This window comes from Diprion similis, chromosome 2 (assembly GCF_021155765.1).
Source record: "Diprion similis isolate iyDipSimi1 chromosome 2, iyDipSimi1.1, whole genome shotgun sequence".
In the NCBI taxonomy this organism is placed as follows: domain Eukaryota; kingdom Metazoa; phylum Arthropoda; class Insecta; order Hymenoptera; family Diprionidae; genus Diprion; species Diprion similis.
In genome coordinates, this window is record NC_060106.1 from 20,505,806 (window position 1) to 20,532,332 (window position 26,527).

At 41.0% G+C, this 26,527-nt stretch overlaps 4 protein-coding genes across 4 annotated transcripts; all 4 read left to right on the forward strand.

Moving 5' to 3' along the window:
- Positions 1–2,413: 2,413 nt before the first annotated feature.
- LOC124415714 (lysine-specific demethylase 7A-like) lies at positions 2,414–3,347 on the forward strand. The gene has a single exon (XM_046896456.1). It carries the CDS (start codon positions 2,729–2,731, stop codon positions 3,311–3,313), a length of 585 nt encoding a protein of 194 aa, XP_046752412.1. The 5' UTR covers positions 2,414–2,728; the 3' UTR covers positions 3,314–3,347.
- Positions 3,348–10,380: 7,033 nt separating this feature from the next.
- On the forward strand, positions 10,381–26,067 carry LOC124415593 (xaa-Pro dipeptidase). Its single transcript, XM_046896446.1, has 9 exons — positions 10,381–10,542; positions 15,066–15,264; positions 16,770–17,009; positions 17,166–17,227; positions 17,314–17,358; positions 20,840–21,109; positions 24,583–25,027; positions 25,445–25,596; positions 25,780–26,067. The coding sequence occupies exons 1-9, from the start codon at positions 10,523–10,525 to the stop codon at positions 25,856–25,858; spliced, it is 1,512 nt and encodes a 503-aa protein (XP_046752402.1). The 5' UTR covers positions 10,381–10,522; the 3' UTR covers positions 25,859–26,067.
- Positions 17,662–19,391, forward strand: LOC124415610. Its single transcript, XM_046896447.1, has one exon. It carries the CDS (start codon positions 17,897–17,899, stop codon positions 19,142–19,144), a length of 1,248 nt encoding a protein of 415 aa, XP_046752403.1. The 5' UTR covers positions 17,662–17,896; the 3' UTR covers positions 19,145–19,391.
- LOC124415682 (FAST kinase domain-containing protein 3, mitochondrial-like) lies at positions 19,436–20,622 on the forward strand. The gene has a single exon (XM_046896454.1). The coding sequence runs from the start codon at positions 19,522–19,524 to the stop codon at positions 20,434–20,436; it is 915 nt and encodes a 304-aa protein (XP_046752410.1). The 5' UTR covers positions 19,436–19,521; the 3' UTR covers positions 20,437–20,622.
- Positions 26,068–26,527: the final 460 nt, after the last annotated feature.

Below are 26,527 nucleotides of genomic sequence, written 5' to 3' on the forward strand. Positions count from 1 at the left end.
ACAGCTAGCTAAATTACAGCAGATATACATTCGTTCGCTTTTAATGATGAATGAATAGAGCTCTCAAACATCAACATAATATCTCGAGTTTTGCAATAGCAGACTGATCATTACAGCGAAGTCATCGAACTGAATTTCACCCCTTGTACACATCCTCGCCCTTCGATCGCACTTAGGGCTTTCATCTAAATTTAGACCGCGGTATGCGGGTAGGTATAAACGGTACAACAACTGCCTCAGCTGACGCGTATTTAACTCCTGTTTACGGAGCCGAATAACAACAGCCCGCATTTCGCTTCGATGCCTTAATGGATCGTAGAAAGAAAAGAAACACAGGAAACGGATAAAAAGTGAAATTACAAACGGGGTTCTTTTTACCAGACCAAACAATTAAGATGCAATGTTAAAATGTAAGAAATCAGCAGTTTTCAGTATCATTCAATATAATCACAGTATTTTCCGAGGTTTCTCTTCCCGATCGAGAATAACTCTAAACCGGAATTTCCTCGTGGAGTACCCTTGGTAGATTCCAATGAAGACGAGACAAGTTATAGGCGAAAAAACGGGAAACTTGAACGGATGTTCAAAAATAACGGGCATAAACAACAGTTTCCTCGAAATGTAAACGATACTTTTTGTTTTTCCTTTAATCAAGGTGAAATACAAACCGGGTACGATAGGCGCACGTGTTTCTCGCGCCGGGTGAACAAGGTGCGATGAATGATAGAAGCGCGAAGGGCGGGAGGGCGACGAGAGAACAAGACACACACATTCACACACCTCCGTGGAGGCGCGCACGAGCCTCCAGTGTAACCTTGATCTGACCTGAGGGTAGAGGGCCGAGGGTCGTGGAGGGGGGGGGGGGGGGGATAGCAAAGGGGACCGGAAGAGCTCGGTCAGGTGGTTTATGAAAAATGGGAAAGACTGAAAGATGTCGACGAACGGTGCAGCAAGTACTCGGGACAGGAGTACGGAGAATGAATGAAGTAATTGCGGATTTACGCAGTGGCTGAATCTCGAATCGTTGAAATAATCAGCCAAGCGACCGTGTTATATTTGCGAATAACTTTGTCGGTTTGGGGTTGAATTTTGAGCGGTGTATGGTCTGGTGTGGTGGAAAACGGTATCGAGAATAGTAGCGGATGCACACCAGCGAGTGGGTATCGATTGACCAGGCTTGCCTGAGTTAACGGTTTGTTTACACGAGCGAGTATCAAGGCGTCACGGCGCATGCGCGAGTCGTTCCAAAACAATAATAGAGTAGGAAGGAAGGCTGGCCTGGCGGCGGCAGGGAGACAGGCAGGCAGTAGTCGCTGGCTCGATTCTCCCGTATTGCCAACGTACGGTGCCGACACGTAAGAAAACACGGATAAAACCGAGAGAGGCAGAGAGGCGCGCGCGCGCACGCACACACAGAGATATAATAAACACGGGCGTACGACGAACGAGTAACGACGACCAACGATCGCGCACCAAAATATATTGCATATATACACAGACGTAACTACCGTCATCTCGATTCGGCAGAGAGCGTGTCGCACGGTGTAAAACTACTGGCTGGCTCTTGGCTGCGACTCTCTATCGCTGGCAGCAACGGTGTCCATAATTTCGTCAGTCGAGAATCGCTCCGACTCCGCGTGTTGTTGCCATTATTGTGCAATGTTTAATCAACTGTTCTCAATTCTAACTCTCTAAAAACTCCTGCGGGTGTAGTTTCGTTGCGTGTGTGTTCGTTCAGCTTCGATTCCGAGTGCAAGTGTTGCATATTTTGTATCTCGTGTTTGTCCGTACCAGCAGATAATACCATATATATATATATATATATATATATATATATATATATATATATATACACGCACAACCACACAGAAGCGTCAGTTACGAACGACGATTCGTCGGCAGCGCGTAGAGTGTGACGTAACGTGCAGACACTCGACGCTACTCGAACCAAAACAATAACAACAATAGGACAAAAGAACGGAGAGGCACATAAGTACCGTTGTAACAAAAGTTTGGCCGAGAGATAGAGGAATATAAGAGAGCAAATACGTGGTGCAGAAGACGATCCCCGCTCGATCGAACTCTCGTTCATCAACATTTCATATTTCGGTACAATAACAAGCCAAGTCCGCGGCGGTTGTAAGTACAGCTTATTCGAACCGCTAACGAGTCTGTTGATATACATATAAATCGTACTCGGCGGTCGAACGATATCGGGGAAAATTCCAAACTTGATTTGTTATTGTTGTTGTTGTTGTTGTTGTTGTTGACGATCGGTGATACCGTTGCCGGTTTATTCAGAGAACAGCAGAGACAACGTTAAAGCTTAGCTGGCCGAGTCATCGTCAGTGAGTGGAGACCGGAGCGAGACAGAGCAAGACTTGAGAGAGAGGGAGAGAGAGAGAGAGAGAAGTACAGAGAGAGAGAAAGAGGTGGGATAGTTTTCGTCATCCGGGTGAGTCACGCGCGCGACCCAGTACACCAGCAGCCCGCAAGCTCGAACTTGCCTGAACGGAGGAGAAAGACCAACTGCATTGCGGTCGTTCTGTGGTAGCGATTCAGTGAGGTGACAGGACATACCAGTGCCGAGAGAGTAAAGAATAGCGGCAGGACCGCGAGTGACGCAGCAGCAGCAACAGCAGCAGCAGCAGTAAGAGCACAACCCGAAGGAACGAGTAGTATCCCTCTTTCACATCGCATCGCGGAGGACGTACGGACGGGAGTAAAGATGCCGAGCGCAGCTGAGGAAACTACTTATTTAAATTTAATCGACGTTATGCCGCGACGAGAGGCGACGACGACGCAGGAGTTTCTAGCGAGAGACGTCGACCTGCTGGTATCCCAGATAAAGGAGAACCTTAGGCTATCAGGATTCAAGGCCAAGTCTAGCTTCACCCAGAAAAGCCGCCCTTCGCCCTACAGGATACCATCGAGATCGTGGGCAGATCCGGCGGCGACGTGCGAGGCCTGCAGGTTAAGAGTCGACGCGACCGAGGACGAGCGGCAACAAAGTCATCACAACTACCATCACCACCACCACCACCACCACCATCACCACCACCATCATCATCACAATCAGAAAAGGTCGAGCACAAACGTCGACGACCCGTACGAGCTGCTTCAGGTTCTACTTCGAGAGGGTGGTCTGATTAAGGAAGCGGTCAAGAGGCTCCAAGCATCGTTGCAAGCCTCGCTACAAGCGAATCTTAAGGAGCTGGACAACGCCGAGGAGGAATCCGTCTACGAGAGGAAGCCCTACTTCTACGACTCCGAAGACGAGCCTAGGCCGGTGATACCGCCGCTTGAACTTTGAGGTGATAGAATGAATGTATTACGGACTTAGTAGAGACCAATGCGATTTGGTACGGTAATCATAATCATAATCATAATGTCAAACAGCAACAACAACGACGACGCTAATCAATGTGAAAAAGTGAAATTTCTACATAATTTCGACATACCCGCGTTGTTTCAGCTATACGTATCGTGCAGGACAACGAGGTATCCACGTAGTACCTACTTACATACATACGTAGTGTCTTTGCTGATCGCGCGAGTCGCGTGTTTCCTATTGTAATATTTAATAAGGTGATCCACAAATGAACGTGAAAAACGGATTGCCAAAAACAAAACAAAAAATAAAAAATTCCACAAAAAAACAAAAACGTAACAAACGAACAGTGGCAAACTGGCAAATAAGATTGATAACAGAAAAAATGAAAAGAAAATAACAAAAAAAAACATTCTCAATATACATGTACACACACATACACATCATACGTATACACACGTTTAATTTGAAATGTTACGCTTTCGTCCGTATGATTGAAAAAAAAAGAAAGAAAAAAAAAAAAATAGTTCCATCCGCACGCGCTCACCATTGCATTTAAATGTACAATATCAATACAGAGGTTTTCTAGAACCCGTATATATGTGGCTTGTGCGGAGTATAGATATAAACGTAATTGGGCAGGAACTCGCCTTACGCGGTCGTGTGTTTGTAAATATGGTGTGTTGTTATTTGAAGGAGTATCTAACTGTCTCTCTCTCACTCGCGGGCGCTTCGTGAACGTTCGGTCAAGATCGGCGCCGGCGTATCGACTCTGACTATATACATATAATACACACATAGTATACAGATATATATACTATAGTATACGTATACTATAGCGAGAGGCTACGTGGAAGCTCATGGCGGCGACGTATGTTACAACCTATCGATATAGCATGCCCGCAGAATACACACACACACACACACACACACTCATATACATACAAATACACAATCGGCGTATAAGGCAAGTATGCATATACATATACACGCTGTGTGATTTTATGCACGTAAGATGCGGCATACGTTTATAATTTCAATACTACCACACCACTCGTATGTATGTACAAGCCACATACTATACACCGTGGCGGCGCTCTTAAATGTATAAAGGTTTACGTACTGTATATTATGTGTACACGGCACGACGCTCGCCTTTCGCTGCTCTCAACGGTCGCGACACCATTCAACGAATTTCATGACTCACTACTATTATTGTTATTACTACTCCGAACGAGTTCGCAAAACGCAGCTTTCTAACGATTCGCGGTAAATAAATATTGCCACGTTTCGCGGCCTGTCGACGAACAGTTTGGGAGGGGGGATTGTATTCGTTATGTATATGGTATATTGTAACCAGATTTCTTTGCGCCTCTGTATACTATTAACGTTGTTAACAATTTATCTATCATCATTCAGACTTACACATCATCCTCATTATCATAATTATTGATATTAGTTTAATTTATACAAACATATAGATATACATAATGTACAACGTTTAAAGTTCCGAAAAGTGTAATATTATTCTGGCACCCATCGGACTAGCCAGTGTTACACCTCTTTCTCCTCCTGTAGCATAATAGGTGTGGTACACATGTTGCACCGCAAACAAACCTGGATGATGTACACGAATAGTATGTTATGTCTAACAACAAATATATGTATGTCAACAGTACGATAAGGGAGTTGCATAGTATACTATATGATGTAAAATGCTACTACGTCGACTTATATCAATTCGTAGTAACTGGCGAGATGAGTATGGTACATTATAAGTGTATTTTCATCGAGTTCCATCTTTGTAATCAACGATATAATAGTATGTATAGTATAAAAGATGGAAGGAGAATAACAGATAAAAATAGCAAGAATAATTCTGTACATGTGTCAATAAGTACGGTATGTTGCTGCTTTTTTGTGCGTGCCTGCCTGCGTGCGTGCGTGCGTGCGTGCGTGCGTGTGTATATGTGAAATTTTATACTTTGGGAATGAAAGAAAATATGTGATCTCATTTATTTGTCGAAAGGAAAAAAAAGAAAGAAAGAAGTTAGAAACTGAAAATATGCTCGCCGGTAACATTTTTTTTTTTTTTTTTTTACTTTCTATTATCAATGTACAGAACATAACATAAAGTATTTACGTTGGAATGTTCGATTTGAATAGACAATTCTCTATGATGTTTTTCTTAGTTTTTTTTTTTTTTTCCTCTTTTTTTCAAGATAAGTTTGTAACCTTTGTTCCGACGACTCTTGCAGTTGATACACATACAATTATGTCTAGACAACCGTATGCACTACGCGTATAATTGTTCGTTGAAATGAAAGGGAATAGCTTGTATGTATGACGATAATAATGAAATGCGAAATGATTATATAGAAATATACAGAATACAAATATACGAGTAAAAACTAAGAAAAATAACGGCTTATTAAAAAGTCGAGAATAGAGTACCTACGGGCACCAGCTATACATGTAATACACATGTATATGTAACGTAACTTCTAACTACGAGAAGAAACGAAGAGGGGAGGGCTTATAAATGAAATATACATATATATGTGTGTATATATATACAAGCTTTACCTTGTGCCATGCATGTTTTAGTGCATGGTCTGTATAATAATCACATATTATAATAATCATTTAACATATAGATGTAACGACGTGTTATGGCTTTTGTAAAATATGATGTATATTAAAAAGAAAAACAAGAAAAAAAAAACAACAAATCATTAAAAAAAAAAAAAAAAATCTGTATATTAATATGTGGTCATTGACACCAGACGACGAGCTATTCACTTCTCACGGTTACCGCAGCTCAATTCGAACGAACGATTGTATACCTTCGTTATATTATAGCCAGCATAAATTTTTTTCGAAACGATGTATTGATATTGCGCCGTAACGTGGGTTGTATAAACTGATGAGAATAATTGTGCATGTACACCCAAGTGCGTCCCAGATGTCAACCAAAACTACGCATAACTTGAGTGACTACGCGTCATTACATATTTAGTATCTTAATAATAAATCTTTCTCAACTAGTATGTAGTAACAAGTATTGTGTACCTACGAGAATGCTGTGAGAATTAATTGAGTATGATAATATCAGTTTCCGATGAATGATTATGTATAGAAATGTAACGATATTCCTCACTGTATGAATTTTTTTTTTTGCAAGTGGAATCTTTTTTTCCCTCGCATCTTGTTCGTTATATTTTCTTTTTCTTTTTTTTTTCTGTCTTTCTCGTATTATCGTGACAATAGTGTTGTTCCAGTAAAATATTGAAGTAAAAAGAGAAGGCAAAAAAAAAATTAAAAATAATGGAAGCAGAAACGACAACACTTTAGTAAATTAAGAAAAAATTAACTCTATGTGATCGTTGCGGGGACACCGTGTCCGGCAAATCTATTTAATAATAAAGGAATTAATGAAAAGTTAGACTCGCAGTGTATATATTTTCTTCGCTCACCTACATACCTTATCTAAAATTGCATTTATCATGCATGTGTAATGAGGATAAAAAGACGGAATTCCCCAATAATGAAACATGCCTGTATCTAGTGGATCTATGGATCCTATAGCGTATATACAACGGGCCCATTAGGCTTACAAATATAGGTATTACTACCTCGGTGATGTCAGCAGATAACAACGTTATCATACACAGTATATATCGTAAATATATATATAGTGTATATGTCGTCGGCAAAGTCGGACTCTTCAACCATTCTCACAATCAGTAGTCTTGCCAGAATACCTGATTGTGAGTATTCAGGTGTAGATATCTACCTGTGATCATGTCCTGGGAATCATACATGTGCTTCACCTGCTCTTCACTATCTGTTCATACGCGATGAGTAAACGGAAATTTCGTTTTATCATTGTTATTATATGATGTCTATAAACGAAATGCTTACTAAACAAACGTTTATCAGCGTGGATGATCTGATGACGTTTATAGAAATTAGCTTGACTCGGTGACACACGTTAAATAGCGCTCGGGTTTTCTGCTAGTTTTTTTTTTCGATGTACGAAAAAGGAATTCGGTAGAATGAAATTAAACGGGTTAAATAATGATGGGTAAATAAACTTCTCCCACGTAGTTTAGCGAACTATAGGAAGTATTGCGTAATGTGTTAGAATTGAACTGTCAGTCTTACGAATTATTGCACAAAATTACGTAACAGTCTTGAGTCATCCGGCCTGATTTTTACCTCAAAGTATAGACATACCTGTATTTGTATGAAAGACGTTATACAGTCGGTCATTGAGTGTGACAGGCAATCGTAAACAAAGGAGATAAAACTATACGGAAAACATTAAAACTGACACTTTTATGAAGTATGCAGGTAGAACACGTGTTCCAATGATGCGTCAACTTGCGGTGTAACAAGCAAATTCATGGCGAATAGTCTCTTCGTTCTACATACAACCAAGAAACTGATTGTATTCCGATATACTGTACTACTTTGTGCAAGACCCGGCAGCTAGCCGTATTTGGTTTACGACTGGTCCAGATGGACGATTACATCTTGTACGTTTGTTTTGTTCATCACTAACTGGTCGAAGCATCGCACGAACGTATATAGCAGGGGTTTAATGGCGGAGGGATCTGGGTAAAACGTAACTATAAAATTCTCGAAGCCTTATGCATTACACAACCGGCGTTCGAGTGTTGTAAAAATTAGTGGTGGTTTGGTATATTATGACGATGAAAGTTCGGATTGAGGAAATTGTTTGAACATGTTGTCATGTAGCTGGTAAAATCATTAACGATTTCCGCGACAGCTGTACAATTCAACTAATGTGTTTCGCCTATTTTTAATAATAAAATGCTGTCCTTATTGCAACCAGGATCATACCGACTAAATATGACAGTAAAGTTTCTCGTGCTGTAATAAAAGAAAGTATTTTGCATCAACTTTTTAAGATTTCTACTGTTTACTGTTTTCGCTGACGTTGTACAGTCATAAAATGTTTGAAACGCATTTATCTACCCGCCTTGTTAATCCAACCAATTTTTCAACAAAACATTCTTATGATAATGTATTCTATTTATAATTCATTGGATTTTACTAGACAAAATAATTATCCCTGGTACTCGAACAAAAAACGTCAACAATCTATCAGTCATCTTTACAGGTCTTTACTCATCGTGCATAACAATCAATATTATCTTCCTAGGTATGTGTAACTCAGAGGTATACGCAGGTTCTAAACTTGTGAATCACTTTTGAAGAATTAAATCCACAGAAGTTGTTACTTGCGCGGAAAAATTTATTTATTATGTATACTTAGTTTACTCTCGAGGACTTACACCGTTAGTCCTAAACCTGTGTGCAAAGATACAATTCGGCCATTTCTATGGCAAAAAAGTTTTTGCGCACCTGCATCAGGTTTCGTTGAAACTGTATTTCTCCTTTCATTCGGCACTGTGGAAAAGATTTCTATAACTGTTGGGCCTCCGGGCCGGTTTTTTCATTCGGAAAGTTTCGAAGCGTCTCTTTGACAAATTGAAATTCCAGGAACGTCGGTTTATACCTGCGTCCTGGGGCTCTGATGGTCAGTACTCACTGTACTTTACATCTGCGCATATGTTTCTATTATTAATCATTTATTGCTTATCATACAACAACGCGATAGCAGAGGTGACAATGTGCTGTTTCGAAGTGTCTATCCATGAATTATTATACAATTTATGATTCTAATCGTACATTTCGGAATAACACGGGCAGTGGTCATATTAATAGATACCTATATGCATACATTAATCTTCCCACGAATAGAGAGAGAGAGAAAGAGAGAGAGATCCAGGAATATAACAAACCTTTGAATAAACAATTATTTTTAATATTTAACGATTCGTGGAAGCTCGTCCTCGAGTCCCTGGATAACAAAGCTTTTACGAATAATGAATGAAAGATGTTTGTTCCCGGTAAACTGTTATCACGATGCGCGGGCGCAAATTGTCACTTCGACCGTGTACGTAGCTGTTTGGAAAACGTATTTACGTACGCGCGTATATATTTAACATTTATATTCGTCCTTTCACACACTTATGCAGTCTTAAACAGTCTATTGTAAATTATTTACATTCACCAGATTATTATAGGCACGAAGTCAACTCCGAAATGCCAGTAAATCATTATCGCAAGGTTCCCGAGAGCATAAACATCGAGAGTATTATATAACTTGATTAATTTACCGCATTCACCATACCTATTTACCTTTACGGAGGTAAGAATGAGCGCACATCTTCACAATTCTGTCTTAGAATAATCAACGCTGCAATAGTAAATCGATTTTCAAGCGTTGATAAACTTCCAACATTATTCATGAATGGTTGAAAATTGTTTGAAATATGCTTGACATAGACGAAGATTGAGTATAGCAGTAAATATATCTGCATGGATTAACATTCGGGCGTATCAATTTTTATCTCTTTCTCAATATCCGTTTTATTGTTAAGCTATTTCAGGCATTTTATACACCATCACTGAGGCAAGTTTCGTCGCCGAACCCAAACCTGGCTTGAGGATCTAACAACAGCGTTGCTTCGCGTATATCGATTTCAACATTACAAAAACAAAAAAGAAAAAAACGTTTCCGTCAACAGATTCAGGACTGGCATTAAAAATGCTAAGGGACTGAATTTTCCTTGGACAGTGCGTACTTGTCCCATCTCGGACTTCCAACACACGCGCGTGCGTCTGGCAAAGCTGCTTATTCACACGGTTACAGAGGGTCGAGATCGAACAACGTTGTACACAACGACACAAGGATACAGCCAGATGACAGGTTCGAGTGACGATAAGAGACCATATATAAGAGGACTTTGGAGTCTGAGGGCGAGACAACGGCCCGCGAGTTTAGTTCTACGCGTTGGGCATTCACGACGTCGTTCTCATCCGTCTCTTGGCAGTGAACCAGAAAACGTGTAATACAAGGATAAGGATCAGAATTCGGATCAGAAGCAGCATCAGCGTCAACAACGTTGCCGTCCCGCAGCAACCAACCACATAAGCAAGGCATCGGGTCGAGCGTGCGGCAAGGAAAAGCAAAACAGAGAGCTGGAGAGTTGAGGCGACGACGACGAGGACGACGACTACAAACGTCGACTTTCAACCCACAGCGCAACTCGAACGGTGCGCCAATACCGTCTGAACAAGTGCCGGAGAACCAACATGGCCGATACGCAAGCCACGTACGTATTTGTCAAAAAGCTTACAATTAGATAAAGTCCCTGTCGCTTTCTACTCCTCCGGCTTGAAGTTTTAGTTCAGCTGCAGATTCTTTACTATTGCACTGTGATTTTACAGTCCAAGAAAATTAGTATAACCAGAGAGAAACCTTAAATGATCCTTGGGGCTCGAGATAAAGCGTACTGTGAAGTATAAGAGGGCAACCAACTCCTCCCACTTGGATGAGAAATTTTTATATTTCTATTCTTATGAGGTTTCTTTTTTTTATTTCGTTTTATTATTATTTCTTTCCTGCTACAGAAAAATCGTCCGTCGTTAGCTAGTGTTATACTAACTCACACGCATATACTTTTCGGTAGATGTATCAACGTGTCGAGTATAAATGCCGTTAGAACTTGTATAATAATAAAGCGGGAGTTCAGACTGCCGACGGATCATAATAAACAACAGACCTCCGCTTCGTGCATTCTGACAAGGAAATATTCCACGGTTTGTATATCTATGTAGGTATGACATCAAGTGCGGACGAACTCGATGATCCTGAGATTGTCGCCTCGATAATAATTGCATGTTTTCGTCGATGTTGTATATGTATACGGTTCGATCAAACTGCTCAGTCGTCAACTGGTACTTATTTTATTTTATATAGCTACACTTATTCAACGTACAATTTGTTTGTTGCTTTGAACGGTACAGCTATAATTCTTCGATTATTCTTGTTTCGAGGATTGTTTTGTCTGACTGCCCCCCTACAGCGTATACAAAATTCAATGTAGATAACGATGACTCGAAACGACAATATTTACCACGTTTCCGGGCACGGGTCATTAGAATTTGCTGATTGAAATACCCTGCACGCGACATCGACAATAAACGATAAACATTTAATTTCCAATACTTTTCCATTACCCAGTATACATATTTATACCTAATTTCTTCACATCGATTATAACAGGCCTCTTGTTTGTCCCATCTAAAACAGGTGGCAATTTGAAAAGTAACCGTTGCCTGCAGCTGCGGGTTTGTGAGGCGGAAGGGGGGAGGTGGAATGATTCAATTTTATTGTTGTCCATCGATAACGATGCGGCACCAGATGGAGTATCTGTCTCTATTATTAGATAAACGCTTCGAGACAGCTAAATGTTCCTCCATTTACCAAGCTTGTGATCAGCCAGTCGGCCAGAGAGGGGATAGTATGTGGGCTCGGCTATACTCGGCCAACTTCGTCACGAGGATTAAATATGTGTTACATGTTTATTTTACACGCATGCGATCGCGTAGTTTTCCTTAGCGGATATGTAGTGGTGATCAGCTATAGTATCATAGTTCAAGGTATTCCGTTGAGATTCGAATCTAGAATAGGTATAATGTATAACAAGACCATGCAGAGTCAAGAATAGCGCTCTCGGAAATGCCTATAGCGAGTTCCGATTGCCAAACTGTACACAAAATTTCAATCGATGCGATCAATTTCTTCAGTCATTAAAGGAAAATTCTTTCACACCTATTCATATCGCAGGAATATACGTTTATTCACAAATCTATTTTACGCGCACAGTTGGAAATTTCTATCTATGATATATGCATTGACGAGTGTTATTTTTCTCGTCAAGTGAGTCGTAGCCCTTTCTTTTTCTGGCTATAATATATTGCTTGTTTTTATTTCTTCGTCTTTGTTTGGAACACCGCCACGTGTGCGTGGTTGGATAACCGTTTCACGGAAATTTACCGAGTGTAGGATAGAAATTGAGATAGGTTTCGATCGTTGTTCTCGTTAGATTCTAGTTTCGTGGGTTTGATTTTTTCATCTGGATTCGTCGCTTTCAATTCTAATTGGTTGGCGAATTAGTCGGAGGTCCAAGTTTTTAGTGCTTGATTTATGCTTTTTCATCTCCACACAGTTTGATTACAATCTCGTTGAACAATTAGCTGCTTGCGATTCGGAATAACTTATAGACAAGGACAAAAAGATGAAACGTCGATCCAATATGATGTCGTTCGAGTTGTGGTATAAGTTGCACGTATTTTTGCTTAAAATAAACAGAGTGTATTTGCTCTGTATTTGAACGTTATACACGTGCTACAGTCAGTATCAATACGTACGTATACGTAATATAATATATTTTGTTACACGCGAATGACGCGATCGACTATTTCTGGTGTTTCGAACTTGTTGTTAATTTAAAATGATTGTATCAATTATGTATATAAGCTTCGGTGAAGAGGTAGAATATGTACGATATGCAAAGTTTAATTGATCAACAACGGTTTCATAAATTTCCCTGAACTAGATACGCCATTCTGCGTGTATATATATATATATATATATACCTATGTAAACGGCTGTCAGCGCTGAAACTAATAACGGTTGACAAATAGTTGCGTGAACAACAATGTTGCATACTTCGTTCCTTAAACCTCTTAGAATGGTAAAAGCAGTCACCCATTTGTAACAGAGTTTGTTGGGCTGGTTCTTCGTCATTTTGAAAATCACAAATTTCCTGTTCGTCTCTTACTCTCCGTCACGTTTCAGGAGGTTTATAAATAAACGTCACGCTTCGTGGTAGCTCGAAGGTATCTGGTTACGAGTATTAGTATAGCTCTAGCTGGTTCAAAATTCAATTCCACATTTGCATGTCAACTTTACCTACGGTTTGTAGATCAGCAATGCTACGCGTCAGCGAATATTTCATCGAACCATATATTGCCGCAATATTCACTCTGCTTCATCCGCGCATATTTCTATTGTGTATTACACTCGATATTTGCTTGCGTATGTAGGTCTAATGAAAAATTGCATCAAAGCTGATCGTGAACCTGATATCCACCATGTTAAAGAGGATCTAAATATTCGTTATATATTTAAATGTTTTGTATAAACTCGGACAATATGCGTACAATATTTTTCTTATACACGCGGTTTTGCATAATGTAACCAAGAGAGGTTTTCCTCTCGCAAAGGATCTCTGACGTTATATAATTATGGCTATCAACTTCCCGTTGATAAAGCTACTAGGAAAATTTCATTGTGGCAAATTGAATGAACTCTGTTGCTATTAAGTGTGTAATTTATGTAGTAGCAAAGAAGCAAAACAAAAATAAAGAAGAAGAAAAGAAACTAAAATCGTAGGTGAATAAATCTAAGTCACTTACCACCTTAAGCAAATAAATAACGCAGTCGACAAAAAAAAACTCTGCATTTATAAAAAGATGACAAAGTTCCATTACGATGTCGTAACGGTATTTTATTCTTACGATCTTACACCGTGTGCAATGCAATTTGCGAAGCCGTGACACCGGTCAAATTTCTGTGAACATCGAGAACCTATAACAAGATATTAGACAAACCTGATTCGCTAATTGAGTCCACTCGACTCACCTTGGCCTGACGGGGGTTAATCTTAATACTGATTGACAGGCTCCTTGTACACCTATTCGTACGAATTATGCTCCTAAATCTGTAATTCCAGTTATTGCAGAGTTTGAAAAGTAATTTCGCGATCATGATGGTTGATCCCGAATGGCGTCAATTCGAAACTTATTATATGATCACGGCCGGAGAAAGTTGCTTGAATGAAAAGAATGGCGGCTTATGAGTAATAAAGAACCGAATGACGAGTACGATTATTGGGAAATTCCACCATTTCGGCTTTCATCAAATTTTTTTGTTTGACTTCGTCTGACCAAACGCCTCTGTAATTTTTCGAATGAAGATACAGAAGTTTCGGATATAACATACAATACCAAATATAAATATCCTAAAAAAAGTTTCATTCTACGCCACAATGGTGCCAAAAAACGTATTCTTGTCATTGAATTACCGCATTTATCGTAGGCAAACATTTCCTTACCATCTTCACGCATTAAAGAAAAATTGCGCTAATTGCCGCATTTTCACTGGATCAGTGCTACAGTAACAGTGTCGGACAATACCAAGAAACAGTGAAATCTTACTCAATCGATAAAGACTGACTGTAGCATCCTCTTAAGCTGAAACGCGCGGAATCTCCGCAATGCACATCTATCCTTACAGAGTTCTCATTCTCAAATGAATATTTTCAAGCAAGATGGAGAAAAACTACGAGGAATCGAGCGTACCACTTATATATATGTCGTTATGAAGCACGGTATGGATTTACGTTCGTCGACTCGAACGTTTGCGTAAACGACGTCGGGAGGCTTTATGACGGCCTATTAACGGTGACACGAGTTTGGAGGCTAAATATAAACATGTATGTAAAATATAGGTACACCTATCCTAGTTCGAGGAACGCGTCTAGGTGACGATCTTGTCGCACATGAGTGACGTAGGTATATCCGCGTCACCGTAGCTCATCTGCTTATATATTGTATACTTATATAGAACGTATATTATCGAGATGAAAGTGTGCGTATTAATTATTGGTAAAAGAAAGAAAAGAAGCAGCCAAAATTGATAAACAACAAACGTCTTTCAAAATAAAATTCAAAGTCTCATATAGACTTTGCGGCGAATGACCCGAATTTTTTTTTTTTTTCCTCTCAGGTGTCCGATGGAGTCGCATTTCGTGAGGGGCGAACACACCTTGAAGGTCCCCATGTCACTTTTTCGGGAAAACAGGGAACGACTCGCCGCTGTTCTTCGGGGAAATACCGCCGTACCGGAAAAAGGTGCCTTCGTAGTCCTGCAGGGCGGCGTCGAGGTCCCGTTCAACGACACTGACATCTCCTGGCCATTCCGACAGGCAAGCATTTCCATATGTGAGCTATTGTACTAGCTGTTAATGATCTAAAATTATCATGCGACTTTTACTTACTTTACTTATAATGCAAACGGCATAGAAAAGAGAGGATTTTATTATGTTGCATAGCGTATAGGAAGTGGTTTGGAATTATATTTCAAAATAACACATTGACCACAGCTCTTATACGCATATCAGAGCATTATTTGTGATCCATGATGCACATACATGTGAATACTTTCTTCAAGTAATCGCGAATTATTGCGTAATTTTTTAAAGCACAGCAGCTATATAACATTCATGCGTTGTAAAATCAACAGTGCAGTAATACTATGATTGTTGGATTGTATAACACCATAAAGTTAATCTAGAAATGATCCTTCTTGCATTGCGAATGTAATTTATCATCAGTACATCTCATCAGCAAAATACAGAGGTCAGAAGAACGAAGTTTAATACCGTGATGTAAAAATAAGAAAAAAAAAATAACGGAATCGTATTCACAACGAAAGAGTACAATAACGTTGGTGCTATAAATGTAGTTTGGTAAAAACTGCATGAGATATTACCTAGTGACAGAGTACTGTACAATGTATACGGTAATTTGAAACCATAAGCGATATACAGAGAATATTTAAAAAAAAGTTTTTCTTCTTTGCATCTGGCACGAGGATCAGACGTTCGTATAATGAATTTGCTAACTCGCTTAGGTAATCTGTTAATAATCATTGCTAGGCAGTTAATATCGTGGAATATAAAATAAAGATTGACGATTTTTATTTTTCAATATCTATGCACACTATGTAAACAATTAATGTTATAATATAAAAATTTTCACTCAAAAACAGCTGCGACTTGGGAGTTTCGTGTATTGTATTATAGGCATAGAAAAATCTTGAAGGTAAAAATTAGTAGACACGGTGACTTGTAATTCGAAAATGTAACGCGAAGGGTGAACTAATTTTAATATTATTTTCAAGCGTTGCTGTCGCTAAAATAATTCTCAACTCTCACCTTTTGCGTAGAAAGTGTTCGGCACTTACGTATTATACTCGTATGCATACCCATAATAATATATTCTCTGCGAGTATATTTACGTGTATATTCGTTGATATACGTTTGCTCGTCACTCGTTCATATTAACACTTGGCTTACACGTGCGGTATATATAATAACCGCAACTATTCGAGCTCGCCCAATAATCACTATATATACTTGTGGTTTTGCACGTAAAATCGATGCGAATACACATATAGGGATACCTATATATGAATAAGATCGCGGGAAGAAAAAGTTGGTCATACAATTATCCTGATCACGTAAGAAATAAAAAGGGGATTCCCGAATCAATAAAAGATATTTTTAGCCTAACATTTTTCTCTATAATAATTATCAACGAGTCAATTTTACTGTAACTGCTTAATTCGACTATAATTCATGTTTCTGCCGTGCGAAATGCCTCGGGATTATCCGATTTAACAATGTGACGTTCTTTTCCGTGCGTGCAGGAATCGTACTTTCAGTGGTGCTTCGGGGTTGAGGAACCAGACTGTTACGGATGCATTGACGTCACGACATCCGAGTCCATTCTGTTCTTCCCCCGCTTACCGGCCGAGTACGCGGTGTGGCAAGGCACCCTTTACACGACCGATGACTTCCGGAAACGGTACGCGGTCGACAAGGTTTACTACACCGACCAGATTGCGGATGTTCTAAGCCAGCGGGGTGCCTCCATGCTTCTGACGTTGGTGAGCTTTGTTTTTTTCCGTCGGTAAAAAAGAAAATGATAAAATGCGTATCCGTTTTGCACCACGCTGTAGATAAATTGGATAAATTATACACTGCTTCTCTATGCTAGGTTGTATGTACAACTCATTTTCTTATGCGTTCGTCGTTTATCTTAGAACGGATTAAACACCGACAGTGGACTTGCCGCGCGCGAAGCTGTTTTCGACAAGATTGGCCAGTGAGTACGATAAAATTCAAAATGTATATTGAATCTCCTAAGAAATGAAAATTTCTCACAATAAACATCTGCTTCTTATATTTCAGATTCAACGTTAACAACACGCTGTTATATCCGGAAATAACGGAGTGGTGAGTCCTACAGCTTTGCATTGGAGCAATATTACCAAATGCGTTTTTGTCGCCAGCCGGTAACTTGCGAATGCTTTTTAGACTGCTGCGCGGGTAAACTGGTATTTCATAAATATCGAAAGATCGCTGTTATGCCGACGGAGATTTTGTAACACAAGACGTTAACTGCAAATGACGTCTCTTACCAAAAGAAAATTACGCATTCAAATTGAATAAAAAACGCTGCAGATATCGCTAGCGTCAATTTTTTAATCCAGCAAAGTTTGGCCGATATTTAAATGCCCGACCGCTCACTTGTTCAGAATAATATGGCAAATTGACACGGCCATTTTTTTTTTTTAAGAATTTATTCATCGCATTTTATTCCCGGAAAGTCATTTTCTCATTCAGATTAAATTTTTAGTCATTTTTTTTACCGTCAAGTCAAATCGCTTACGGCGAAACCCGTTTCGACGATCACGTCGTGGATTCCCATTGAATTGCCAATGAGGTGCCATAAAAACAAGAAACCCAAGTAACCTCTAAGGACACACACACGATGCTGGCGAGAGCACTGTATCGAAGACTTCCGCTTCATTCGGCTTCTTGGACAGTTCTTCGTTCTCCGATTTCGGCTCTCAGCACCGTAGCAAGAGGCGGACCACGAGTATTATTGCGCAGCACGATACTTGTCCAGGACGGATCGCTGGTCCACGAGTTGCCGGTGATGGTCAGAAGGCCGAAGGACTTGTTGCTGCAGGATGAAAAGGGTGAGAGACTCAGCAGCCGGAGTAACATGACGAAGAAGTCGAAGAGCGAAGGTCGCCGAGGACCGAGTCGAAGGATAAACATCGAGACGGATGAGGGAACGGCGATCCTGTTCGGATCGGACCTCGATTTCCTCAAGGAAGCTAACGTCGAGCAACTCCTTGCCGGCCTCGAGTCATGCTACACGCCGAAAGGGGTCTTCTCGCTCCTGGAGACGATAATAGTAGAAGAGATAAACTCGATGGTCGCCGTCCAGGCGCTTCGAAAGATAATCGAGCTCGAAAATTCCCCGCGAAATGGAAGCAGAGCGAGCCCAACCTGCAACCGCGAATGCGTCCTTGGCCAGGTGGTCGAAATGATTGCCGGGACTCAGGACGGTGACACGCTCCTTGAAGCACTCGATCTTCTAGCCAGGGACACTATCAGTCCACCGGTGAACCGGTTGCGGGATCGTCTCTGCGACGAGGTCGCGTCCAGAATCGCTGACAACGAGATGAGTGTCGCCCAGATCGTCGAGGCGGTTCGGGTTATGACCAAATTCAGGAACCTCGAGTACCAGGAAGTCGTCGATTCTTTATGGGTCGGTCTCGCAGCTAGAGAGAGCGAGGTCTCAGCTGAGGACCTGGTCCCGCTCTTCAGGTCTCTTCACTCGTTCAAGAAGAGCAGAAGGTTCGTTCACGCCGTTCTTGACCGCAGACTTGAACGCCATTTGAGGCTGCTCACGGGCCGACAGATCGCTGACATTCTCAACGCTTTGGCCAACGCGGCCATCGAGTCTCCTGAGACTCTTAGATTGGCTAACAAGTGGGCTGCGACCAAGGCGAACACCGTCAACGAGCAGGATCTACTGGACCTCGTCCGCACTTGGACGGTTACTCGCAACGTCGATCCAGCCGTCGAAAAAATGATGGAGACTCATTTCGAGACGAGGCTGGGCAAGGCCAAGGCGAAGGAGGTGCAGCCATCATCGATGCATGAGTATTTTCGTAGCGCGTGTTCGGTCCTTTTGGGGTCTTGGGTTCGCTGGTTCCGAATTTGAAAGCAAGATTGCGTCATTGCTAATGGGATAGAAAGAACGTAGTCGAGGACACGGATTCAAGGTACTAGAAAACGTCCAACACGCGCTGCGAAAGTGCGTATCTACAAGTGTGACAGTAAAAACTTTCGAGTGGCTCGATTCACTCAATTAGAAATCAGTTGGAAATCACTAGAAATCAGTGAATTTCAAGCTATTTGTTAATATTAGACATCATTTGGAAATCAACGAGAAGTTGGTGAACCTTGAATTTTTTAGTATGACTTGGAAATCAGTGGATTTCAAGCTATACTTGAACACCAACAAATCCTAAGTAATTTCCAAGTGATTTCCAAACGAAGAGCCCCTCCGAAAAAACGAAACCACCAACTAAATCATTCATGGCCTGTTTTCCGAAGGATCGGACATTGGTCGGTGCGATGATGAACTACTGCGAGAGCATGAGGATCAGAAACCCCGTTATTCTTACTGGGTGTGCCGACTACCTGGGAAAAAATGCCAGGAGTCTTCCGGCAGGAACGATCGTGTCGATTTTCGTGCCATTCGGTAGCCTCTACTTCCGGCCTCCAGAGCTGATATCCAACCGATTTTGGAAGTCTTTGGAGGACGCGGTGGCCAATAAGTTTCTTCAACTGAAGCCGAACGATGCGTTGGACGTTTTGCTGGCCTTTGTCCACCTGGAACGATGCCCGGTTAAGTTCGTCGAAAAGGTCTTCAGGGCCGGTTTTCTCGATCGGCTTTTCCACAGACGGAACCTTCGCTCGCTCGACGCTTCCAAGACGAAACTGAGGCTCTTCGACGCCGCCATGACACTCGAATGCCCGCAATACGCGGGCCCGATGATCCCGAGGGGCGAGAGGCCCGGAAACCCAGTCTGCCAGGACGCGAGGCTCAAGCGAATCGTCAACCGGTTTCATCCTCATCTCGTCAAGCTTGCGGGCCGCCATTACACCGTCAGCAAGACCATTTTCCTGGGCCAGCTGCCCAGCATCGAGTTCTACGCGATCGACGCCCTCATTTATCCAAAATCCGGTCCTTTTCCGAGCCAGGTTTTCAGCTTGGAAAAACGGCACCGAAACCTCAGCACCGCCGTTCTTGTTCATCTACCCGAACATTTTTGCCGGAACAGTCCGCAGCTTATGGGACCTCAAGTCACGAGGAAAAGGCACTTCCGGAAACTTGGTCTCCGCGTTATGTCACTCGATTTTCACACTCTCGAGAAAATTGTTAACGATCCACTCGCTGTCGCTCGATACCTCGAGGAAAGATTGCTTGCCGCTGAAGAGGGAATGTAGAAACCTGGTACTGCGTCAATTTGCTTGTAACTGATATCCTGAGCTTAATTCAGTCGACGCAAGTGTTTTGATAGTTTCTCTCTGAAGATTTCCATCAACAGCTCCAACGCTGTTGCACGTCGCTAGTCCGAATAAGTACGAAAAAATTGTTCAACCTTCAGAAAACTCGGTTCCGGTGTTCTGTTTGAGATTTTTTTAATTCTAATGTGAATTCGCGATTAGGGATCGAAAAAATTCTAAAGTCACCATGTCTGATCACTTTTTAACTCCAATTTCAGCAAAAATGACTGGCAAATAATTTTTCCGTAACTTGACCAGCAGAGAAAAGTATCGATGTTTTATTTTCTGTTTCAATAAAATGGAGAGCGTTTCATTGGGTAAATTTCTTTTTCTGCAAGGATAGCCGAGTGATCAAGTCACCGAGGGAGATCGAGGTCTTGAGATACGTAATAAAAGTCAGCTCCGATGCCCATCGTGCAGTGATGCGAGCTGTCCGACCGGGTCTCGCCGAATTTCAAGCGGAAGCTGCCTTTTTGCACCATGCTTACTCCGTAGGTGGATGTCGCCATGTTTCTTACACTTGCATTTGTGGATCTGGCCACAACGCCTCTATCCTTCACTACGGACATGCCGGTGCACCGAACAACAGGGTCCTCAAGGACGGAGATATGTGGTGAGCAATGCAGACTCTGCGTCATAGATCTCAGATCTTTGCGCTCTTATTCCTGTAATTTTATTCCCCGTAAAATGTACAATCCTAAAATCGTCACCTTGTGATTGTCAATAGACTGTGAGTCAGGGTCTTGGATGTCATTTAAGATTATTATTCTTGTGGGGTTTATTTTCGGAAAGCTACAGATTTCTCCTGCCAGAGTTATCTCAATAACAGTGCAAAATTCACAATTTCATAACTGTGTTAAAAACTTGGGGACAAAAAGCGCTGTATAATCATCGGCATAAAATCAATTTTTCACGTAGGTATGTTGACATTTATTTGATGAGCAAAAAGAAAAAATCCGTAAACCGGAAATCAAACGACAGATCCGTTCTTAATTCGTGATTAGATTTTCTTACTCGCAAGTCGAAGGTCGATGTTTTTCGTTAACCCGTCAAGTGTTTTTTTTACATTCGCCATGCGAACGGTATAATACCTACCACCAGTATGTAAAATATTTTTCAAGACAAAACGGGGTCTTGTGGATTGTGACGAAAATATACATGAATTATGCATAATACGTGTATAATACATTGAAGTTCGAAATTCCTTGCTTGGAATTAGATTTCGGGATATAAAAAGTAGTTGCTATCGCCGGCTATGCATGTAATAATATATACTCTCGATCTATTGTGGATTCGATCAAAAGACCAGACACGCGTGTCCTCCTCTGAGAGGCTTTAGTCCGCAACGTGGAATTCCACGGTTACGTGACGAAATGAAAAAGTCTGATTTTCGATATCTTCCTCCCGGCTTGGTAATTAAGCGTATCATAATACGTACCACCTTTGCAATGAATCGGCTAATTACTGAGAGAGTGAATCATCCAGGTGCATGAACCTCGTGATCTCTTGCGCAAGGTTGAAAACTCTTGGCCGGTGTGTAAATTAATCTGCGTTAATACTTTGCATTTAATGGATGAAAACATGATGCAAGTGTTACATGTTCATTGTACGATTTCAACTTCCATTATCGATTCACATTCTGGAAAGAACCACGCCGAGTTTTATCGAAATCCGGGTTGGTCCTAATCTCTCTTTACTTTCGGACGTCATCAAGTCTATAATAATGCGTGTATTAACGCCGACCTTGGTTTTTCCCGAGAAACAATTTATTTTATCAAAATATTACGTTATACCATAAACTACGTGTAATAATTATCTTCGGACTTACGACGAACTTTCAATTACACATTATGAAAGAAATTCAAACGCGCAAGCGCTGCCTATTCTCCACACTCATTTCATACGTCACGATCTCATATGGTCATACGTACAAATTATCTTACATATTCATTCACTTACAATACTCAGCAGGTGTTTTACTGGCGTATTTTTTTCACAAATTCCTCGCACATATTTGCTATCACGCGGGAGGCCCAGTCTGTCAAGATACTTTGCTTAGTCGGTTTCGTTTTCTTTTTTTTTTTTTTTACTTTTCCTTCACATTCTGGCAATCTCGTCAAAGAGTTGGTAATCGTTAAGATTATTATACTCATACATGTATGTGTACACTTTATTCATTCAAAATTTAATCGACGCAATTTAACGTCTCTTAGTACCATTCATTTCAGAGCCTGCAAGTTATACTCGGTAATATTTAATACACGCATAAACAATGAAAAGTAACAGGTGTCGTAATGTAATCATTGTTAATTTGATAGCATCTACATGTTGCACATGGTGTCAAAAACTTTACATCACGTGTACCAGCAACTGTAATGTATTTTGAAGCTGATGTAAATATGTATATTAATCGTGTACAGGCGTATTGGTATTATTCATGCAAAGCATTACCACATCTGTACGTTCAAGTTACGACGATTACCGATTATCATTAAAGCCACGCATACAACGATAAACTCGTACCTACCTACGTATGTTGGGGAAAAAAAAACGGTGGGAGAAAAAATTGAAATCAGAAATAAAAAGTTGTTAATAAAAATGAAATACAAGAGAAGAAATAAAAAATAGGCGACGATTTATGTACTTGTCGTGTCAAGGGAATAAATACAGAATTGAAATAATCATAGGAACTGTTTAGAATTTCAAATTTATTTATTACTCAGGTTCTTGTATATACTCGTAGTATACTTACGTACAATATATGTATGTATAGTACGTTCACGGAGAGGGAGATACGTAAAGTGTTTAGATATAGCAAGAATTTCATGAAACGAAACACATCCATATAAGGCCCAGCAATCTAACCGCGGATGCCTCGGTGCGTTCTGCAAAACTGAACGCTTGTTATGCATGTACGTATATTATGCACGTCGTAACCTCTTTCATCACTCGTAAATAATTGAATATACAATGTTATACACCGTGTTTTAAAATGGTCTTATTCTCTGGGGAAACGTCGGGTCGTAGAAATAATGAGAACGGAATTGAAAATGCTTCGGGTGTTCGTATAGTCTGGCTGAAAAAAGTCGCGATACTCAAGTCACGAAGTAAATCAGGTTGGGTTGTGAAACTGTAGAAATTACTTGAGTTGGATGTGCCGAAAACTGTGCAACGTTCAAATAATGAGAATAAGAATTCCAAAAACCGAGAACTTGAAGTGAGGCATGAATTTCACTGACACCAAAGCATATCGTTCAACTTGTTTCCTTCGCAAATGAATTCTCTCTAAATCAAAATCATCATACTTTATTCAAAACGAAAAGAGATCTCAGGTTATTCGAAGAGGCTTCAATTACGAAGAAAAAAAGTCTCAGAATTTCACTGAATCTCATCGAAAGAAATTCTTCTGGTATTAAAAAAATGGCACAATAACGGGAATTCTTCCACTTTCAGGATAACTGCTGAATATTTTTTGACGAAGCTGCCGGTTTCTCTATTTTTTATTATTTTATATTTTGGATCCATTCCAGCTGCATCTCTGATCCTTTTTTATATCATAATTTTCATTTCCTATCGTCTGAGCATTTCTGTCTGTACTTTTTCACACGTCATATTATCATACTCTGCGGTATTATAGTATTTCGGTAATCACGCGTTGCGTTGAAATTGTCGTTCCTTCTTTCCTGTTTCCATCTGTGCATCAACGTAATACAGACAATTACTCTCGGGGGTTAAATACTTGAGAAACGGACGTGGAACCGCATGCAAAGAAATTGTCAAGCTGCATAAACAAACCGCAGGAATTGCATTGGCAGTTACCAAAGTACTTGGAGTCTTGTGCTCCTTACTACTGTCCCTGCATGTTGGCTTGCTGCTCACTAAAGCATCGTCACTTTGTCACCAATGTCTGATCAACTTTCATACCCAGTAGCAGGACGTGACTTTATTTTAACTCTTCAAGTACCATCCGAACAGATTTGTACCCACCAGAATCGTAGTTGCCAGAAGTCTCAAGCAATTGGAAGCACGTCGATTAGCCCCCTTTTCAAATCAGCTCCTAATTGGTCTCCACGTTTTCGTCTTCAGCTTGTTCGACATGGGCGCAAACTACTGCGGCTACGCAGCCGACATAACCTGCAGTTATCCGGCCAACGGCAAGTTCACCGAGGACCAAAAGATGGTCTACAACGCGGTCCTCGATGCCCGGACCGCCGTCATGAACGCGGCGAAGCCTGGAGTGTCCTGGTCGAAAATGCACCTTCTGGCGAACAGAGTGATGCTGGGAAGTCTCGTCAAGGGAGGACTACTCGTCGGCGACGTTGACCAGATGATTCTAGCCGGTCTCGGCGAGGTTTTCCAGCCCCATGGTCTCGGGCACTTGCTGGGTCTCGACGTCCACGACGTCGGCGGATACCTGCCGGGTCATCCCGGTCGTTCGAACGAACCTGGACTCCGGAAGCTGCGGACCGCCAGGACCCTGAAGGCTGGAATGGTGCTGACCATCGAGCCAGGGTGCTACTTCATTAACTGCGTAAGCATGGACCACCTTACGTGCACCGGTTTCGAAATCGCGCTGAACACGAAGCTGCTTTTAAAAATTGATTTGAGAATAACTGAAAAAATGAGAATGAGAGGATGGAGAAACATCTCGGAATGTTTTCCGTAAGACCGTTCGTATCAACTTAAAAATGAGCATTTGGCTCTCGACCGATTCCCAAGGTTGTTCTTGTAGTATTAAAAAATGCCGGATTCAATCGTTACGTTTACTCTTATTCAATTACCTCGTAGGCCAAGCCTCTTTTCATCCGCGAAACGAATGGCAAAAATGGAAGTTGGTGTAAACAGATTCGTGTTCAGCATGCGGTAAAGACAGCGTTGTGGCATTGGTCTTATATTCGGAGTCTGTGGGTGTGTGATTAATGCTCGCATGGTAAAATCGTCTGCATAGAAACTGGATGAAGCATTGGCTAACGGGGATCAAGCCAAGTACATCGTGAGAGAAGAATTGGAGCGTTTCCGAGGCTGGGGAGGCGTGCGTATCGAGGACGACGTCCTCATTACAGAGACGGGAGTGGAGAACATGACTGATGTGCCCAGGACGTGAGTTCGCCTGATATTACCATAAACCGAGACCATCGCTATCATTGCAATATTATGCATCTTTACGAGCTTTATAATGTCGCGATTCCGCGATTATGCTCGGATGCATGCCGCACGCTTATCATCTCGTAGCTATGCGACTTGGAGGTTTCTCAACTCAACTGTTTATTTCAATTTTCACAGCACCGAGGAGATCGAGGCCTGGATGAGTGTCGGCAGAAATTCCAAATTACCTCAAGAGTGCAAGTTCTCCGACGCGTAGGTCATCAAAATTCGATCAAATATAAGCATCTGTGACGTGCTTCGCGGCTAGGACGCGAATACAAATGTCGAGGTGTCTGCTGCTCTTGGAGGATCCATAAACTCTGTGCACGTTCGGTGGTGCTCTTTATTCACTCAATAATAATCAACTCTTATTCGGTCCAAAGGCTGCGCGGCCAATTCTAATTCTTGTTTATTAATCTTTGAACAGAGTTTCAGCAGGCAGTGATATCTACTGGAATTACGCAAAACGAGTTTTAGGATAATAAAAATAGAATTGATTTATAAATTTGCAGATTACAACTCTCCGAGACGTCCGATAATTTTTATTTCTCTCTTTTTGGTTTCGAAACTTTTTTCCCGAATGTATTGACGCTTGAATACTATCGCGTCTTGATTATTTTTTGTTTGTACCTCGGGTGATTTAAAATTTTTTTTATCCTCATGATAAATGCCTTTTCTCTATGTTACATATTATAAGCAAGATTATCCGATGATGGTTGAAAATATTCTAGACCAGCTGACACTCCGTGGATTAAATTGCACAGATACATAATGGTGTTGATTGAATAAAATTAACATTCATTATCCTACATTATATATTTTGTATACCTATACTATTGAATATGTAAATTGGAACATGTTTGATATTATACCACATATGTATGAA

What these genes read in the sequence shown, in the direction of transcription:
- LOC124415714 (XM_046896456.1), top strand. Translation starts at nt 2,729, where the DNA reads ATGCCGAGCGCAGCTGAGGAAACTACTTATTTAAATTTAATCGACGTT.
- LOC124415593 (XM_046896446.1), top strand. Translation starts at nt 10,523, where the DNA reads ATGGCCGATACGCAAGCCAC. An exon ending in CTCAAGGACGGAGATATGTG is followed by an intron (nt 21,110 to 24,582) that starts GTGAGCAATGCA and finishes TTTCGTCTTCAG; the next exon opens with CTTGTTCGACATGGGCGCAA. An exon ending in ATGACTGATGTGCCCAGGAC is followed by an intron (nt 25,597 to 25,779) that starts GTGAGTTCGCCT and finishes CAATTTTCACAG; the next exon opens with CACCGAGGAGATCGAGGCCT.
- LOC124415610 (XM_046896447.1), top strand. Translation starts at nt 17,897, where the DNA reads ATGCTGGCGAGAGCACTGTATCGAAGACTTCCGCTTCATTCGGCTTCT.
- LOC124415682 (XM_046896454.1), top strand. Translation starts at nt 19,522, where the DNA reads ATGGCCTGTTTTCCGAAGGATCGGACATTGGTCGGTGCGATGATGAAC.